The sequence below is a fragment of the Nyctereutes procyonoides genome, unplaced genomic scaffold, assembly GCF_905146905.1.
Source record: "Nyctereutes procyonoides isolate TBG_1078 unplaced genomic scaffold, NYPRO_anot_genome, whole genome shotgun sequence".
NCBI classification, from domain to species: domain Eukaryota; kingdom Metazoa; phylum Chordata; class Mammalia; order Carnivora; family Canidae; genus Nyctereutes; species Nyctereutes procyonoides.
Genome location: NW_026575021.1, coordinates 1599741 through 1619357, shown reverse-complemented (window position 1 = coordinate 1619357; position 19617 = coordinate 1599741). Strand labels below are relative to the sequence as shown.

The window sequence follows — 19617 nt, the reverse complement described above, 5'->3', positions numbered from 1 at the left end:
CTAATTGACTACTTTGGGACCATATCTTTCTTAAGACGTAGTTCTCTCTGAAAACTTTAGTCAACCCAGCTTCAGATTTGGTAAATACGTGTGGTTTTTTTTTTAACCGCTTCATTTTGCAAAGTTTCAATCCCCATAAATATCGCTTCCTTAGACAATGCAAGTGGAAGAGTATAGTCGGCTGAAAAGAAATATTTACTCTGTTCAAGGAAGGTGTGCTGGGAAAGAAGAGGGTGGGTTCATGAGTATATAGAGATCTAGGCTGGTTTGGTCCTATTCTCCTATATACTTTGAGAGGAGTTGAGAAGGATTCCATTTTCACTTACTGGATTCCCATTTATTGGAAAAATTCATTTTATGTTGATAGCAAATACATAACACACGGCCACAAATATATGGACTTCTGTCACCCACTGATATATTATTACTATTGTGAATGGCAGCTGGAAGAAACTAAGGGAATGGAGTGAGAGTGAGAATTGTCTTCCATTCTAGCCTACTTTGTTCATACCACTCCATCCCATTCTCAGCTTCATTTTCTCCTTCGAGTTTACAGACCCTTCAAAGAGATGAAGGTACCCTGAGCTCTTAAACTTCTTTTCAACAAAGCTGCCAGTTGCCTGATTTTCAAAGTCTCATCCCACTTAACCTAGAAGACAGCAATCCAAAGGCTGAAACAATGAGGATTATGATACAGAGTGGAACAATTTTTCCCACCCACTGTGTCGCACGTGTTTTACATAACTGTAGAATTAGACAAATAGAACTTTTAAAATTCATACATATATTCCATATACTGTTTCCTTCTAATACAAGCTCTGCTTTTGTCAGTAAACACTAAAATTTTTATGGAAAAAGAGGAAATTTGGAAAAATGGGGCAAAAGTGTATCAGGTGAAGCACTAATGGAGAGAGTCCAATCAAACATATTATCATAACAATGAGGCCAGTGAAAACTAACATAGCTGTATAGACATTTTCCCCCTTGCCATTCACCATAATTACATCTCCATATCATTTGCATATGTGCTGCAAATACATGAATAATTTAATAGTACAAATCTGCTTTTGCTTAAATGAATTTCTGTGTTCATAACATTCTCATTCATGTATATCTCCTCAAGTTTGAAAACTTGTAGTCCCCATTAAAATCTTAAAGTACTTATACCACCTGTCTTACATTTTCTGTCAATAAAACTTACCGTAACATTTTTTTCAGTGTCAGTATTGTTGATATATGACTGTGGTAATTAAAGACCAATCATTTGATAACCCTTAATTTTCTTTTCTCTCTACAGGTCATGGGTAATAGGTGCAATAGCTCTTCTCTGCCTATTAGGATTGACCTGGGCCTTCGGACTCATGTATATTAATGAAAGCACAGTCATCATGGCGTATCTCTTCACCATATTCAATTCTCTACAGGGAATGTTTATATTCATTTTCCATTGTGTCCTACAAAAGAAGGTAAGCAAAAATTCTCTATTTAAGAATAAATGGCATATATCATCTCATGTTAACAAAGCAACCATAACATAAGTCATTCTTGATGTTTTGGTCTCTGAAATAAATGTGTTACTTCATTAATTTTATTTTTTAATAGTAAGGCAAAAGACACAAAACAGAAGCATAATAGTTGGTGAATATGTTTAATAGCAAAAAAAAAAAAACCAATCAAAATATTTTCTAATTTGTATGGTGAACAAAAATTATACTCTTGTAGGCTTGACCTTTATAGTCTTTAATATTTTTATTGGCAGACATATGGAATTTGTGTATTAGAAATAGCTTTTCTAAGATGTTATGGAGCTGTAGGATGGAGATATATATATATATATATGCCATATATATGGCATAGGAAATATATATTTTTCTGTTTTTCTTTAAAAACAAGTTTGTATATACTGGAAAATATGAATGTTTATCATTATGAGAACATTTGTGTTTTTTAAATGAACAACAAAGTACTTAGTAATGATCTTTGTACTTCTTTTCTTTAAAAGCATCCTTTATAAAATCTGTGAGTTGGATAATTAGAATGCAATATTTAATTTTTCATGCTGCTCTATTTTTGTGATTTTTTTACATTTACAAGGACCTGAAATATTCATTTTCAAAGTTAAATTTAGCTACTAAATACTTCCATTGCATTTTTTTTAGAAATCTCAAGATTGATTTTCTCATCTTAAACATTTTAATTCTATTAAAAATGTGATCATTATGGTTCCAATCACATAGACCCCTGAGCCAAGAAAGTCTGGGTCTAAATCCTAGTTTCTCTACTTAACAGCACATGTGACTTTGGGCAAGTTAATTAACCTGCTCATGCCCCAGTTTCTTCATGTGTAACGTGGAGGTAATAAAAATAATTATGAGATCTTGAGAGGTGGGCTCTGAAAATGAAATGTCAAAATGTGAAAATTTCTTCTAAGAAAGTAACAATACCTGAAATTTTTCTTTGGAAAACAAAGCAAAACATAGAAAGAGTGAAGATATCTATGTCTGTGATTTTTGGTTTGAGAGATTGATGGGACCTAAATCAAAACTTGAGATGGTGTCTACTTGTCAAGATGAGTCTGGTTGTATTCTGTTTCAGTTGTGTGTGGTGGTACATATGAAAAGTGTATTAACATAGTCATAAATAAGGCTAGAATAGTAATGATGACTCAGACCTATAAATGTAGTTTACAGAAAAGTAAAAAAGAGTATAAGGAAATGGGTGGATTTTGATCTATTGGATTAGAATTAATTTAGAAAAGAGATTATATTACAATAGATGAACCTTCCCAAATATTTAGTGCACATCCTAAAATTGCAGTTGCAAAAATATTTATTTATTTATTTTTTACTGATGGCCCAAATGGTGGTGGCACCTCATGGAGGGACACAGGCTGATGAAGTCTCAATCAGCCTGGGTATATGATTTCCACAGATGCCTTGAGCATTGACCTTAAGCAAGCAGTCTGAGAAAGAGAGGGTCTTGTGTAAATGGTCTGAAAGAGGCTTACATCACTTCTACTCACCTTCCGTCAGATAAGATACCATCGATGGTACTACCTAAACTGTAAGGAAGACTAGAAAACATAGTGTAGCTTTTTTTTTTTTTTAATCTCAGGAAGATGAGATAAAACAGCAGTCTACCACACTTGAGGAATGTAAAGAGTAGGACTTGTGAATAATGACTAGGATTAGATACGGAAAAAAGAAGTGTCCAAGGAGCAGAATCAGCATCAAGATGACATACTGAATTAAAGATAGGAGAAAATGTCCAGAAGTAGACAGCAGCCAGCCAGCCAGTATTTAAAAATATTTCAGAAAAGTCAGGGAGACTAAGCACTTGGGAGAATTTTCTAGATATTGATAGAGGAAAGACATAGCTGATTGTCACAAGAAATATATGTAAAAAGATGGGACCAAATTGTAGATTAAGGAAAAACGTAGCATTTGTAAGCAAATATTGGATTATCATAAGCAGTTTTAACATCTTCAAATAGAGTGAACCAGATTTACCTATTATCTTTATTTTATTCATTAGCTACAAATTGAGACTAACAAAATTTTAAATTTTAATGTTATATAGAAATTTTCTTTAAACCAGAAAACATTTTTTTTACTTTATGCATTAATTATTTTGATTTTGAGTATTTTTATTAGCCAATATCTTTTAGGATTTTCTCAATGATTATTTTTATCATAAAAATATATATCACTGGTATAAGTAGGAATTGCATTTGATATACAGGAAAGGATATTAAATATTAGAATCCTAAAGCAAGTCTAGAGTTTTTAGTATATTTAACATAAATGAAATTTTAAAAAAATATGTCATCAAGGTCAATTTTGTGATTCATTAGAACAAATTTCAGCAAACAATAGCTCATGGGTCAAATATGCCCAGCTGCTTTTAATTTTTTACAATCACCCGAGAATGGCTTTTATATTTTAAGTGGTTACATTTAAAACTTTAAGTTAAGTACAGAAACAGCATCCTTTTCGGTGCCTTTTTGTTGACAAAGCCTGAATATTGACTATTTGGCCCTTCATGAAAAAAATTATCAACCCCTATTTAGAAGCTTTCTCTTATCATTTATAATAATACGTAACAATCACATTATTCTTTCATCCATTTTATATTTTGAATTTTCCAATTTGGGTGGCATTTTTATTTACTATCAAGAACATGGCCCAACATCAGAGAATTGTGGAATTGTTTACCTTTTCCCCTACAAAACAAACAAAACAGGGAAGCCCTGGTGGCGCAGCGGTTTAGTGCCGCCTGCAGCCCAGGGCGTGATCCTGGAGTCCTGGGATCGAGTCCCATATCGGGCTCCCTGCATGGAGCCTTCTTCTCCCTCTGCCTGTGTCTCTGCCTCTCTCTCTCTAGCTGTGTCTCTATGAATAAATAAATTAAAAAAAAAAAAACTTTAAAACAAACAGAACAGATAATTTTGTTTTAAATTGCAGAAATGTCTTAGGAGATTTTTCTTTTATCCTTTTACTTAAATTGAAATATCAATGAGATATAATATTGTGTAAGTTTAAGGCACATAGTGTGTTATTTTTATACACATTTATTATAAAATGAGTACCACCCTAGTGTTAGCTAATGTTTCCATCAACTCACATGATTACCATTTCTTTTTTTCTGGTGAAAACATTTAAGATCTTTCTTAGCAACTTTCAAGTTTATAATACAGATTTGTTTACCATAATAATTATCATCCTCTACATTAGTTCTCCAGAACTGATTCTTCTATTAGCTGGAAGTTTGTATCCTTTAACCAACATCTTCCATTTCCTCCACCCCAACCTTGGATGACTACCATTCTATTCTGTTTCTTTGCACATATGGGTATCATACAGTATTTGTCCTTCCCTATGTGACTTATTCCACCAAGCATAAATGCCCTCAGGATCTATCCATTGTGTCACAAATGGCAGGATTTCCTCTTTTCGTGGCTGAACAATATTCCATTGTTGGATGTACCACATCTTCTTTATCTATTCACCAATTGGTGGACACGTGGGTTTTTTCCATGCCTTGGCTATTGTGAATAATGCTGCAATCAATATGCGAATGCAGATACCTCTTTGGGATTCTGATTTCATTTCCCAGGAATATATACCCAGAAGTGAGATTGCTGCATCATATGGTAGTTCTGTTCCTGTTTTTTTTTTTTTTTGAGGAAACGCCATACTATTTCCCATAATAACTGTACTACTTTATATTCCCACCAACAGTGCATAGGGGCTCTCTTCTCTCCACATCCTCACCAACACTTATTATCTCTTGTTTTCTTTTTCTTTTTTCCTCTGGTCTTCTTGATGATAGACATTCTAACAGATGTGAGGTGTTATCTTTTTGTGGTTCTGCTGGGCATTTCCCTGATCCCTGAAGTTGAACATCTTTTTATGTTGGTCTTTTTTATGTTTTTTTAAGAAGAATGTCTACTGGGATGCCTGGGTGGCTCAGCGGTTGAGCGTCTACCTTCAGCCCAGGGTGTGATCCTGGAGTCCTGGGATCGAGTCCCATGTTGGGCTCCCTGCATGGTACCTCTGCCTGTGTCTCTGCCTTTCTGTCTCTGTGTTTCTCATGAATAAATAAATAAAATCTTAAAAAAAGAAGAATATCTATTAATTTGCTCTGTCCATTTTTAATTGGATTCTTGTTTTTCTGCTATTGAGTTATATGAATTCTTTATATATTTTGGATGTGAACCCCTTACAAAAATATAATTTGCAAATTTAATTCTGTAGATTGCTCTTTCATTTTGTTGATTATTTATTTTGCTCTGCAGAAGCTTTTTAGTTTGACATAGTCCCACTTACTAATTTTTGCTTCTGTTGCTTTTGTTTGTGATGTCATGTCCAAAAACTCATTGCCAAGACCAGTGTCCAGGAAATTTTCCCCTGTATTTCATTTTAGCTAAATTTTTTGAGTAGTGTAAGATGGGATCCAATTTCATTCTTCTGCACATAGTTATATCTAGTTTTTTTGTATAATATTTTATAGTATAATAGTTTTTAGATTATATAGATTATTTATACTTTAATAGTATTAAAGTATAATAGTTTTTAAACTATTTATTGGAGAGATTGTCCTTTTCCTATCAAGTATTCTTGGCTCCCTTGTGAAATGTTAGTTGACAGTAAATGCCTGCATTTATTTCTGGCCTAATTCTGTTCTCTTCATCTGTGTGTCCATTTTTATACCACCACTATGCTGTTTTGATTATTACATCTTTGTAATATAGTTTTAAAGCAAGAAGTATGATGTCCCTAGCTCTGTTTGTTTTGTTTTTTGTTTTTTTGTTTTTTTTTTTCAGGATTACTTTGGCTATTGTGGAGGGGTGGGGGTGGGAGAGTGGTTCTGTACAAATCTTAGGATTTTTTTTCCCATATCTGTGAAAAATTCCATTGGAATTTTGAGGGACTGAATTGAATCTATAGATGGCTTTGGGTAATATGCACATTTTAACAATATTAAGTCTCTTAAGAAGTTTCTCTTAAGCCATCTGATTGAATTTCAGTAATGTGTCCATGCTGATGTAGTTGCTCAAATGTTTTGATTAAAGAAATATGAAATATTACATTATTGAGATATTTTGCCTAAATAAGGGTTATCTGTTGATTGATTCAACTCCTTAACAAAAATCAAACTTTGAGTTATCAGTCCTATTCAAAGTTGCATGATAGGACTCATACCAGTATTTCTACTGGTGATGTTAAAGTTATCACTTTTTCTTTTGTTATGCACTTGATTATAAACCCCAGAGGGTATTGTAATTATTTTATTTCTGATCTGAGAGTATAAAAGAAATATTCCATTGGTAAAGTGTACTTCTTTTCCCATCATCTATATTCTGGAACAATGTTAAAATAATAAGGTATCATATCTGATAGTGGTAAGATGAAGTATCATGTGAAATAGTGGATTAGACTATGCCAGTGATTGAAAAAATAAATAACTTTTATTGTAACCTAAAGAAAAATATTTCATAGACGTAGTCCCTTTTATTTAGCTTTTTTTTCTTTTTAAAATACATGCTTAGTGCTTCAAAATTAAACAGAAATAGAAACATAAAGTCCGTAAAGATTCAGTAAGTAATATACCTAAACGTGGAACTTAGCATCACTAGATATCTTGGATTGCCAGTTGTTTATATACCCAGTTCAAAATATTTAGTCTTTGTTGGAAAATATAAATAGTCCTTGATGAATTCCTGTGGCTTATATAATACTGCTGCCTTTGTAATGGGTATGGGAGTGGCTCTTTCTCTTTCTTTCTCTCTCCCTCCCTCCTAAAATATTTGTTTAGGTTTAAATTGCTTAATTAAAAACCACTTTCTTTTCTAAAAAGAAAAATATACTTGTTGAGTACACTAAGAAGAACAAAGTGGGAGGACATAGGTTCTGATCAAAGTTTAGGTTTTTGGAGATACTTCATTAATTCAAGACTAAAATGAAACTGCAATTGATAGTGCTTACCTTTGGGTAGAGATTATTTTAAGCTTTCTCAAATTCTAATTAAAGCATTTGTTCTTATTTTTTCCAGATACAGAGAAAGGGATAATTTAATAGATTACTTTAATAATAATATTTACATATTAATGTTAGAAGTGTGGCCTCTTAGAAGGAGCTTTCTGATCATAGAGTACCTGTGAGAGGTGGATTTTTTCACATAAGGCAGAGAAAGTCCTCAAAGGTTGCCCACACTCTTCACAAATACCTAGGTTGCCTTTGTGCATCTTAACTGTCCTTTCTTTCAACAACGTTCTCTAACCTGACAGATTCCAACCTATCTTTTGAATATTCTTTCAGAAACCCTCTTCTCTGAGAAGCCTTCCTGGGTCCCCCTACCTAGTGGCAGCAAGCCCTCCTTCCTCCATGCTTTGATTCACCTGTATTTATATTGTTGTTCCTATCACCAAATAAACATTTAATAAATGTGAACTCTTCAAACAAACATGAACGTATTCTATCTTTGATTCTGCTACATCTCTGATAGAAAGAACTTTCTTTTTTTTTTTTAAAGATTTTATTTATTTATTCATAGAGACAGAGAGGCAGAGACACAGGCAGAAGGAGAAGCAGGCATCATCCAGAGTGCCTGACCTGGGTCTCGATCCAGGGTCTCCAGGATCACGCCCTGGGCTGCAGGCGGCGCTAAGCTGCTGCGCCACCGGGGCTGCCCAGAAAGAACTTTCTAATATTAAGATATAATCACTTAGTTTTGAATGCTAGTATTTATATATCATTGACACTCTTATTTCTTTGCTTTTGATTCTAAATAATGCCCCTCAAAAAAGCATATACTTCTAACTTAGCTTTAAATACAATTACATTGGGATATTACACTGTCACAGATTGTGGAAAGAATGAACTCATGTGAATTCAATATGTAAAAAGCTAAGAATAACTATGAAATACTGTGTTATTTCATAATCATAAATTTGGAATGTAAAACCAATAAATGTCCCAGAATGTGTTTTTAATTGATGAAGACAGAACTGGGGATTATTTTTGTTGTTGTGGATAGCAGAAGTATGATTTAGGGCATTTCCTGTTTATTTTTGTACCTCTTGTTTGATTAAAGAGGCAGTAATAAACATTCTAAACGGGATAAAAGTTTTCCCAGGAATTGTTGATGTGTTTTCCTGATTGAAAACATCAACTAAAAAATGTTTATCTCCTTTTTTCCCTGTGATCTTATTTACAAGCAAGATAAGAATTTAATAAAGGAAAGCAATCTGTGATTATTGAATAGAACTAATTTGAGAGAATAAAAATATTTTGAATTTTATCTTCTGAAGTTACTAATTTGACCTCTTTTAAGAGAAATAAACTTAAAGAAATATAAATTTAAAAGACATTCTTAGCCCAACACATCCCTTTTTTCTGTGTTTAAACATTCTTTTTCTTTCTCTTCCTGTCTCTCCCTTCTCCATCCCCTCATTTCTCTGTAGCTTTCTCACTAGACCTCTGTTCAAAGAACAATTGTACCAATAGGCTACTTCAAATCAAATTTATGAGACTAAACACAGGGTCTCAAGTTTTTATTTTTTGAACTACGAGGTAGTAGCATTTTTGCAGATTAGACATGTGTGTGTGTGCGCGTGTGCATATTTTAAAAGGCTCCAGTTATGCAAAATTTCAAGCTTGGTGGCTTGAATATCATTTTATATTGTAAAATATACGCTGAGCAGACTTTCTTGGATCTGTAGGGCAAGGAAATAATTATATTAATTATCTAAAAATGAAACTCATGTACGTTTTATACCATAGTTCTCAGCTGAAATGAATTATGTTCTAACAGAAGTTAATATTTAATTGGCTAGGTACGAAAAGAGTATGGGAAATGCCTGCGAACGCATTGTTGTAGTGGCAAAAGTACAGAGAGTTCCATTGGCTCAGGGAAAACATCTGGTTCTCGAACTCCTGGACGCTACTCCACAGGCTCACAGGTAAATAGTTTTTCATTAAAATGAAATATCTCTTACCTATATTCAGTCGTGAGTTGTTGTCCTTTCTTGATCAGAACTATTTTCTATCCCAAGCATTTAAAACATCAAATTTGTTGTTGTTGTTTTATTGTTTCAGTGTCTTAAACAGGAATGACAAAAATTTCAAAAACCACATTGCAATAAAATTATGAAACTTAGGGTCTCAGTTTGCATAGTAATTAATGATTTCAAATTTTCCCTAGTTGAATGGACATAGAAGATGAAGAAAGGGAGTTGGTACTTTACCCACCAATTCTAAGAGAATATTTTATATATATGATTCTTAAGGGAATTTTCTCTTTTAACCAGTGTAGTAACTCTCTTATTGCATACTGAAAACATGTACTTATTAAATGGTATGTTTAGTGAAACAGTCCTTACTCATTATATGCTGATAAGTTGAAGACAATTCAGGGCAGTGAGGGACACCATAGTAGCATCATTGGCTGCCTCCCACTATCCAACACTTGATGTATCTGCAACATCGACTGTCACTTGGGAAGCTGTAAACTTTCAAGCAACTTTCAAATAACCTCCCATTTTTCCCAACCCATAGTGTTAGCGCAAAGATTATTAGGTAGAAATTTCAGCAACTTGAGGGTGCTGAAATGAGCCAGTCAAATAAAAGACAGGGTTATGCGGGCTATGAGTGAGTCTGAGTTCAAACTACCCAACTAAAATTTTGAAGAGTTCCTGATCCAAGGGGAAAAACAATCATATTATCACTGTTGTCAATTGATTTCTAAAGAACACTTAACTTCAAATTGATAAAGGTGTGAATCAGAAACTTAGTTTTTCTTAACCCTTTTAGTTCGATTTATAAATCTTAATTTTTTGTAAGTTCAGTAATTTTGTATAAAATAAGAAAGATTACTTGAGATGTTCTTTGTTCAATGCTTGTGTTGTAAACCTAATAGATTAAATGTTCCATTTAAGAACAAGAATTCCATTTATATGCCTAGAAAATTAAATATCCCTGACTTTAAATCATTTACAAATTTAACATACCATTCTCTCAAACACATTCACTTCAGACTGGACAGTCACATGCCTGTAACTAGCACTTGAACGACTCATAAATGAAATATAATGAACATGTTCTCATAAAGAAACACTCTCCTTAAACTGATGGAGTTCCCTTTGATCTTATGAGTGAAACCACATCTAATCTTTTCATCTAACATTTCCAACTAAAAATTTAAAACTAATGTGTAACTGTCAAACTTTCCAACTATTAACACTTAAATTAGCAACCACAAATTATCATAATAGACATGAAACTTATACCTACATATAATAAACAATTATTAATAGTTTGAATTGTACTTATTATTTCTTTAACTTACTGATGTTACAAAAAAAAGTTGCATATTAGCTGTTTCAGTTTTGGTGGGCTGAGATATCTAAGTGTAGGACTACTAAATTGGCCAATTAGAAATCTGAAGTATCATATAACTGTAGGGTACACCTGGATGATGCTTCTGACATGAGGCTCTTAGATTCCACACGTTTATTTTCAAACTGATAATCTTTACCTCCCTTTTTGTAATAATCTTTTCCACAACTTCTAAATTGAAATTGCTAAGATCGTGTATGTCATTATTCCTACATGCTTTTCATATAGCCAAGCTCATCAGCCACCATCCCGTAGTCATTTGTCATATGCCATTAATGAAACAATCCTATTTGGGAATTTATGTATTATTTTACAAAAACATTGCATAATGTTTAGCAGTAATTCTAAGCTAAAAGAGCAATGCAGGTTAATAGAATAATCATAAGCTTGCTGTGTGGATAGCCCTTGGTTTGAATTCTAGCCTTGGCATGTTCCAGCCATGACACAAAACAAGTTACCTAATATTATTGACACTCAGATTTTTCATCCGTAAAATAGTGGTAATAATATTTATTTCTTATGTTGTTAGGAAGTTTGAAATAATATATTCAAAACACTGAAAACAAATTGTAAGTACTTGAGAAATTGGAGCAGCCATCACTTAATAGTGTCATTATTACAGAATATAATTTTAGATATAAATTTTTAAACTCTATCATATTTTTTCTTCAGTGTTATAGTTCTCATATCACAATTCTAGTCTTACAAAAAAAACCCTACATTGTTTTCTTACACTTAATATAATACTAATTCTGATCAACTATGACAGTCCAACGCTACATAAAGTAATAGTTACTTAAATCCAGTCTGTTTAGTAAAAATAATGTGTTTCATATTAAGTATGACCTTCCATAGTCTAAAATACTGATATTAAGATAAAATTTTGGAACTATGGATGTCTTTTCCATAACAGAGTACTTGTAAAACAACAATCACTGTATTTTTTATTTTTTTACTAAGAAATTTTGAATATCCCCTATATAACGGCAGACTTCTAAGCTATGGAGGTACACTGATTAAAAGACAACTTCCCCTGTGATCTAGAGCTTTCATCTTAGTTGTGGAAGACAGAAATTTTATTTACAAACCAACAGAAAATACCAAAGTATGAAAGCTGGTAGAGATCGAAATGTAGTGATTTGATACAGAAAGCCCAGGTGGCTACTTGGATTAAGTGCTGGAGAAAGATTGTTTTGGAAGATGACACCAAGATATTATATTGACACCAAGATTCTGAATGACAGGAAGGAATTCAGGGGAAGAGTTCCAGGTGAGAGAACTCTAATGCAAAGCCCTTAAGTTGGGGAGGACTTACAAACTCAGGAATGGAAAGAATGTCATTGGCTAAATGGAAGAAAGTGAATGGGTGAGGAAGACAAAGGAGAAGGCTAGAGATGGATCAATAATAGTTTGTAAGTGTATGCAAATTTAGATTTTATTTCAATTACTTTAGAAAGCCTATGAGATGATTTAGAAAAGGAAGTGGCCAGGGAGATCATCCATATATAATACAGATCATGTGGCTTCCATGTAGAAAATGGAGGAGTGTGATTGGCAAGAATAAAAAGAAAATCCTCTCCACCTGTTGCTCCCCCATACCTACTTCCTGGTGCAAATAATCACTTATAAAAGCTTGGTAACAACCATAATCACACAAACAGATATTCACAGACATATATATATATATATATATATATATATATATATATATATATATATATATAGGATTGGTTTGTGTTTATGTGTGTTTATAAAAACTATGGATTAAAATATTGTCCTTCCCACTGCGACTTTCTTTAATTATACTGTCATTTATTTTTTATTTGTTTTATTGACTTTGTAGATGTATTTACATTTATCATATGCTATTTGAAACATAAAACAATGTGTGTAACATCTGTTAAATTATGAAGCATAATAATAAAATGAATACCTGTGAAAACTTTGAACTCAGGAACTGAACATTTTCCATAGATTTTCCCTTCCCTTCCCTGTGCCTGCAACCGAAAAACTTTTGTTCTTCATTTCCTTGACCTATTCTAATAGTTTCTCCATCTCCAAAAAAATGTTTAATATTGCTTTTTAAAATCCTTTTTTAAAGTGCTATATTATTGTGTATACTATTCTGTGACTTGCTTTTTTCATCCTCGTATCATCCTACTTCATTCCATGAACGTTTAAGTGTTGGCTCTGTGCTATATAATGTATACTTTTCCTCTGCCTGCAATATTTTATCTTTTTCTCCTTTCTCTATTCAACTCTTATTTGATATAGAGTGATATAGAGTAGTAAGTTGTTAACCTCCTAGATCAGGAACCAGTTGAGTGGATTCAGATGTAGATTTTGTCACTTACTAGGTCTGTGACATTGAACGTGCTAATTAACTTCTGAACCTTAGTTTTCAGATGAATAAGAGTATTTGCTTCAAGGAGTTCTTGTGAAATTTCAGTGAATGAATAAATGAAAGTGCCATAGTGTAAAGCCTAGAATATATAAAGAATTAATTGAAATATTTAAAGATTTGATACATATAAGATACACATTTTACATATAAAATGCATGTTTTATGTATGCATACATGTAATATTTATCATATACCAGGCATTATTTCATGGTGTGATACACCAATAAACAAAAAAGACAAATTTTCTCTTTTTCTAGGGCCTCAAATCTAATGCAGAAATTAGACATATTAGACATATTTACATATAAGAAATAAATACATTGTAATTCTAGTTCATGTATAAGGTGATAATGACTACAGGAGAAAATAGCACGGTTAGGTGGGGAGAGTAGAAGAACAAGCTAGGTCTCTTTAAGGAGAAAATATTTGAGCAAAAAAATAAAGAGATGGAGTTATTCATACATGTGTCTGGGAGAAGAACGCGTTAGACAGAGGAAACAATTGTACCAAGCCTAAGGCAGAAGCGTGCTTGGCTTGTTAAGGAATGGCAAGAGGACCAGTGTGGCTAGCCCAGGTTGGGGAGACTAACAGACGATGAGGTCATGGGAGAAGCTCATGTAAATGTCACCTAAAAAGGATCAAAATTCCATCAAATCTGTTCGGATGTCACTTCTTCAGGTGGTGCTCACGGATTTCCTAGGCAAGGACATATCTCCTCATTATGTGCCTTAAACTTTTTAAATTATGTAGTATAACAAAATTAACAAAAGGACATAAAATATAGGTGTATGCATGGAGATTTATTTCCCCTCCATGGGCCAAATATTAGAATGTTGGGAGTACCTCAGAAAGTCTTTGAACCTTTCTCCATCATTCACCTCTAACGTAACCCCCATCTTAAATTTTAACAGTGCATTTTCTTTTGCATGTGTTTGATACTAATTCACGTGAAATCCTCTAGTACATATTCTCTTCTACTTTCTTTCTTTATTAAGACATCTATGTTGTTTCAGTAGGCTATGTTGCTTTTTTTTTTTTTGCTATGTTGCTTTTTATTGTTACTGTAGTATACTGTTCTATATATCCATCCTACCATTGACAGTCATTTGGGTTCATAGTTTTCAGCTATAATAATTAATGGTTCTGTGGAGATTTTTGAGCATCTTATTAACGTCGGTGCTTATTTTTGTGATAATTTCTTGCGTCTATCACTTAACTAATCTAGTAGCATGCAGTAGAGGGTAATTACTATTTGTAAGTAATTAATTAATTAAACAAGTGAGAGAGAATTGTTCCCAGGATTTCAGTTTCAAGTATTGTTTTGTTTTTAAAGATTTTATTTATTTATTCATGAGAGACGCACAGAGAGAGAGAGAGAGGCAGAGACACAGGCAGAGAGAGAAGCAGGCTCCATGCAGGGAGCCTGACGTGGGACTCAGTCCCAGGACTCCAGTATCACACCCTGGGCCAAAGGCAGGCACTCAACTGCTAAGCCACCCAGGGATCCCCAGTTTCAAGTTTTGAAGTACTTTTCCATATAAACATTTCTCAAGTGCTCAGGATCTATAATCCTGCACTAGTTTTCTTAGTCTTGTTTTTTAATTTAAAAAAAATTTTAATCTATTTTATTTTGTGTCTTTTACATAGGATCCACATCCAATGTGGGGCTTAAACTCATGACCCTGAGATTGAGTCACGTGTTCTCCCCACTAAGCCAGCCAGGCAGCCCTCTAATTCTTTAATCTAAGAAGTTTTATTCTGTATGTGTGTGTGGATGTCTCCGTTGCCTATAAAACAATATAGACAATATTTCTTAAGAATTAACATGTCCTAATATTTATAAAACAAGTTTTCTAATATTTTAAGATTAGGTAAGGAGTTTAAATATATTTGGAGCATGACCCATTTGTGGGCAGGGTTTTGCCACTAACACTACTAGTAATAATAGTTCTTAAAACTATTTCTTCCTTAGAAAAGCTGAAAATATTTTGTTTCCTCCTCACAGGATTGTGAATACTTTTTTGATTCCTAAAATCAATAAAGTAGCAGAATAATAAACCAGAAAAAATCTCCTCCCCTCAAAATGGAAAAATACTACACCACCTTCTTCAATTATCTAACACTTAGAAAACTGAATTTGAGAATGTAAATCATAATGTAAGAATTTTGGGGGTTAGCACCGCCTTTGGCCCAGGGTGTGTGTGATCCTGGAGACCCAGGATCGAGTCCCACATTGGGCTTCCTGCATGGAGCCTGCTTCTCTCTCTGCCTCTCCCTTCCTTTCTCTGTCTCTCTCTGTGTCTCTCATGAATAAATAAAATCTTTTTTTTTTAAGTTTTTTTTTTTTTTTATTTATGATAGTCAGAGAGAGAGAGAGAGAGAGAGAGAGAGAGGCAGAGACATAGGCAGAGGGAGAAGCAGGCTCCATGCACCGGGAGCCCGAAGTGGGATTCAATCCCGGGTCTCCAGGATCGCGCCCCGGGCCAAAGGCATGCGCCAAACCGCTGCGCCACCCAGGGATCCCAATAAAATCTTTTTTTAAAAAAAGAATTTTTGATTCTCTATAAAACTACCTACTGTGAAGAAATAAATAAGGGTGAATCGACTTCCTTTATCTCCTTCAAACGAAAGAAAAGTCAAAAATCATCTGTAACCTGTAATATTACGCTGGTCTTACAAAATATATGGAAAATGTTAAGTTCAATAGCTTTTTAATAATACTCTGTTCTTTTCTTTCCAAACTTTTTCTTCATTGCAAGTTTCTGAATTCTTAGACTAAATCTTTTGTTAATAAAACTGACAATTTAATACATATTTAAATACCCCATTCCCATAAAAGTTACAATGAAAATAATTTGTTTCACTTTGGAAACTAAAATTATTAAATTCTAACTGTCTAGAGTACATGTCTATATATCCTCAACATGGGTAAATTGGTATAGTACGTTACATTTATTGCTTTTTCATAGTTACAATTATTTTTGGTATAAGCATTTAGGAATACACTTAATGAGAACCAATTATTATGGTGAATTTAGTTTCTGTCCTTGTGCTACTGTACTGCAAGAATGTAAAAGTTATATATTTGCCAGATGCCAGAAACAAAGGTCTCATATAACTATGACAGAAAGAAAAAGAATGATTTGTGTGAAAATTCACTGCCTGGTGAGTTCATTTCCTATTTTCCCTTTCCCCCATCCAGAGCCGAATTCGTAGAATGTGGAATGACACGGTCCGAAAGCAGTCAGAGTCTTCCTTCATTACTGGAGATATAAACAGTTCAGCGTCACTCAACAGAGGTAATTAGAAATGATTTTTCATATTTATTACTTTTGTGATTACTTTAAGGAGTTCTTAAATGCATTGCTTTTTTTTTTTTTTTTTGCAACTTTGGGACCTTGTTCCATGTGATAGGAATATTGCAAGGATATAAAACCTGCTTGAGTGTAGCAGTGTGTTCCATTATTCATAAACCTCTTTTTTTTTTTCAATCCTGAGTTTTCAGGAAATCTTTTCTGAAAAGAAGTTAGAAAATGAGAACTTTCTTTTTCTAGTCATCTGCCACTGTAATAAATTGGTGAACTGTCAGGCCTCATTGGAAGCAGTGAAAATGGGCAATTATGTGGCTATATAGTCTGCTAAGCATCATAGAGTTGCACATTGTCCCAGGCGTAGAGCAATTTCATAGTCTTTGTGGAAGTAAAAATATACTGTCTAATACATACCTGAGGCACCCTGTATATTTGGGGTAAAAATCACATCTAATCTTAGTATCTACAAACTTATCCAGCATATTTAAAGATCTAGGAGGAGAAAAATTATATATATATGATATCTGTGTGTGTATGTGCTTCTGGTAGTCATGGTCCTAGGGCATCATTTCGATTTTTGAAATGAAGTTCCCTTAATCTACTGTTTTATTTGTGGTTGCTCTTTTTAATTCTCTTTCTCCTTCCCTCCCACTTCTTCTCTACCCCTTTTTTAGTGTATCCTTTAGGAGGGGGGAAGATTAGAATTAAATTGATTGCAGTACAAATGAGTAGATGCTATATTTGTGTAGACTTAGAGTACACTACAGACATTGCTGGGGGATACTTAGAATATAGTTTTATCTGGAAAGGTGACGTTTGCATGAGCTTATTCCAATCACACTGTCCTAAGAAAGATATTTTTAATGCATATATTCAGTAATTATTTTTATGATCAGCAATGTTTTTTTTTCCTATCCCCAAACTAGTATTACTTTAGTTTAAACCTGTTCCTGTCAGCTTTTTGTTCCACTAAATGCTACTCAGAAAATTTAACAATCGCAACATATGATTCAGAAAAATTGAGATGCTGGTGCTCTTAATTACTTTTACTCAAGGAATTTGCATCTTATTTACATAAAATAAATTAGGACAAAGAGTGTCCAGGCTGACTTTGATATAGGGATCCTTGTTACATATAATCTTAATTGACTTTCATATGTTATTTGGGGCAGTGGTATAACAACCATAACCTAGTGATGATATTAATTTTTTTAAAGATTTTATTTATTTATTCATAGACACAGAGAAAGAGAGGCAGAGACACAGGCAGAGGGAGAAGCAGGCTCTATGCAGGGAGCCCGATGTGGGACTCGATCCCGGGTCTCCAGGATCACACCCCAGGCCGCAGGCGTAGCCAAACCGCTGCACCACCAGGGCTGCCCGACATTAAATTTTTTATATCAGTTTTGCCTAGGTAGGAACGGTGATTGCAAATATTCCCCCAAATCTGAAGAAAATACATTAAAAAAACCTATCATCTTTTATTTTGCTTCATTATTAGTCTGTCTTTATTTGCTAGATTTTGATTTACATAATATCAGCCAAATATCCTTCTTTTTTTCAAGTTTAGTTTTAATGGTTAGTCTGTGAAAATTTATTTAAAATATAAACATTTTAACTTTTGACATCCTTTCCAAATCATAGAGAAGAAATTACTTACAAATGCCTCCAAAGTTTAGGAACTTATTTGCTTTCATAGTGATAGATTTTGTTTACTGTCCAATCCCACAGACGGAAAATTTACAATACATTCTTAGATAGAAAACCACCCCTATGAACAGGAATTATTATTAGAAGTATCTTGCATCAACTGATCACAACAAATAGAGAACAATTGTTTAAATGAAAAGATGAGATCATGTGATTTATTTGCTGACTGTGGAGATGGTTAAAATAAAATTAGTATTTTTTAAAATATGGAAAATTATTACATTGTCTAGCATTATGATCTAAACTTATATAGTTGTGAGGTGTGTGATTTTACTAAAAGTTGCTTTAAATGAACACATTTTTGTGACCTTGATTTTAAGGTCAATCACATATAACGTTGCTGTGCCCTCCTTCTCAAGAGTTTCATCAACTTGGAATATGTGATATATGGATGACCCAGTCAAGTTGAAATATATTTAAAGAAAATAATATTTTATATTGACTGATCATATGTTTAAATCTGGTTTTAAAGTCTTTATTTTTAAAAGTATTTCTTAAAGTTACTCTTGAAGAAGGGTATAACTTTCTTGTGACATCCAGTAAGTTACTCTAGCGTTGACTTTGCGGGGGAGGGGGGAGTTAAATTGAATTTATGATCTGAGGTGTGTCCAGGCAGTGATCTTTTCCTTCAGGATATGTATTCTTCCTTTCAGTCGGTGACTTTACTGGTGGCAGACATCATAATGATCTTCTTGATTTCCCATATTAATTCCCCTATTCCCCCAAGGCAGAAACTCCTCATCTCATTATTTTTTATCTCAGATATGTGGAGTACTTTACATTTTTATTTCTTCATAGTATATCTCTGAAGATAGTCTTTAACCTTCTTCTTTAATCTTGTCTTATTTCCCAGGGTCCTATCTTCCCTGCATTCAGGCGTGTGTATCATATTTAGGTAGGTGAAATCCAAGATTCACCTTTCCAGATAAACACTTCAGTCACCTCAGCAACATACGTATTCACCTTTGTTTACTCAAAAGAATGTACTCTTTATTATTAAAATAAAAATTCTAGCCACTACATCTTCACATCTTCATATATTCTAACTTGCCATTCATTCTCAGTATCTCACAGCCAGCAATTTTTTGTTTATTTAACCCCCACTTTCCTTTCTTTCTAAGATAGATCTATTACATCTCTTATTTTTGTCTTTAGTTCTGGCCCTTAAAAACTAAGAAGTTATCTAAAAATTAGCCCTATATCTACTGTATGTTTTCTTTCGTATTCATACCACTGCCCAATTCATCAAAAGAGTAATTATTTTACAATACTGTATGTCTTACCATTTATTCCT

General features: G+C 33.4%; 1 protein-coding gene across 8 annotated transcripts in view; it reads left to right on the top strand.

The window, feature by feature from the left end:
• The window catches only part of ADGRL3 (adhesion G protein-coupled receptor L3), a 518213-nt gene that overhangs the window by 468685 nt on the left and 29911 nt on the right, over nt 1–19617 (top strand). For 4 of the 8 annotated variants that reach the window (XM_055340466.1, XM_055340425.1, XM_055340416.1 and 1 more), the window contains 4 exons: nt 1298–1466; nt 9338–9463; nt 16505–16601; nt 19177–19218. In XM_055340466.1, coding sequence (XP_055196441.1) covers nt 1298–1466; nt 9338–9463; nt 16505–16601; nt 19177–19218 — 434 coding nt within the window. The remainder of the gene's footprint in view (nt 1–1297; nt 1467–9337; nt 9464–16504; nt 16602–19176; nt 19219–19617) is intronic. The other 4 variants (XM_055340441.1, XM_055340456.1, XM_055340449.1 and 1 more) reach the window with 1 other exon arrangement.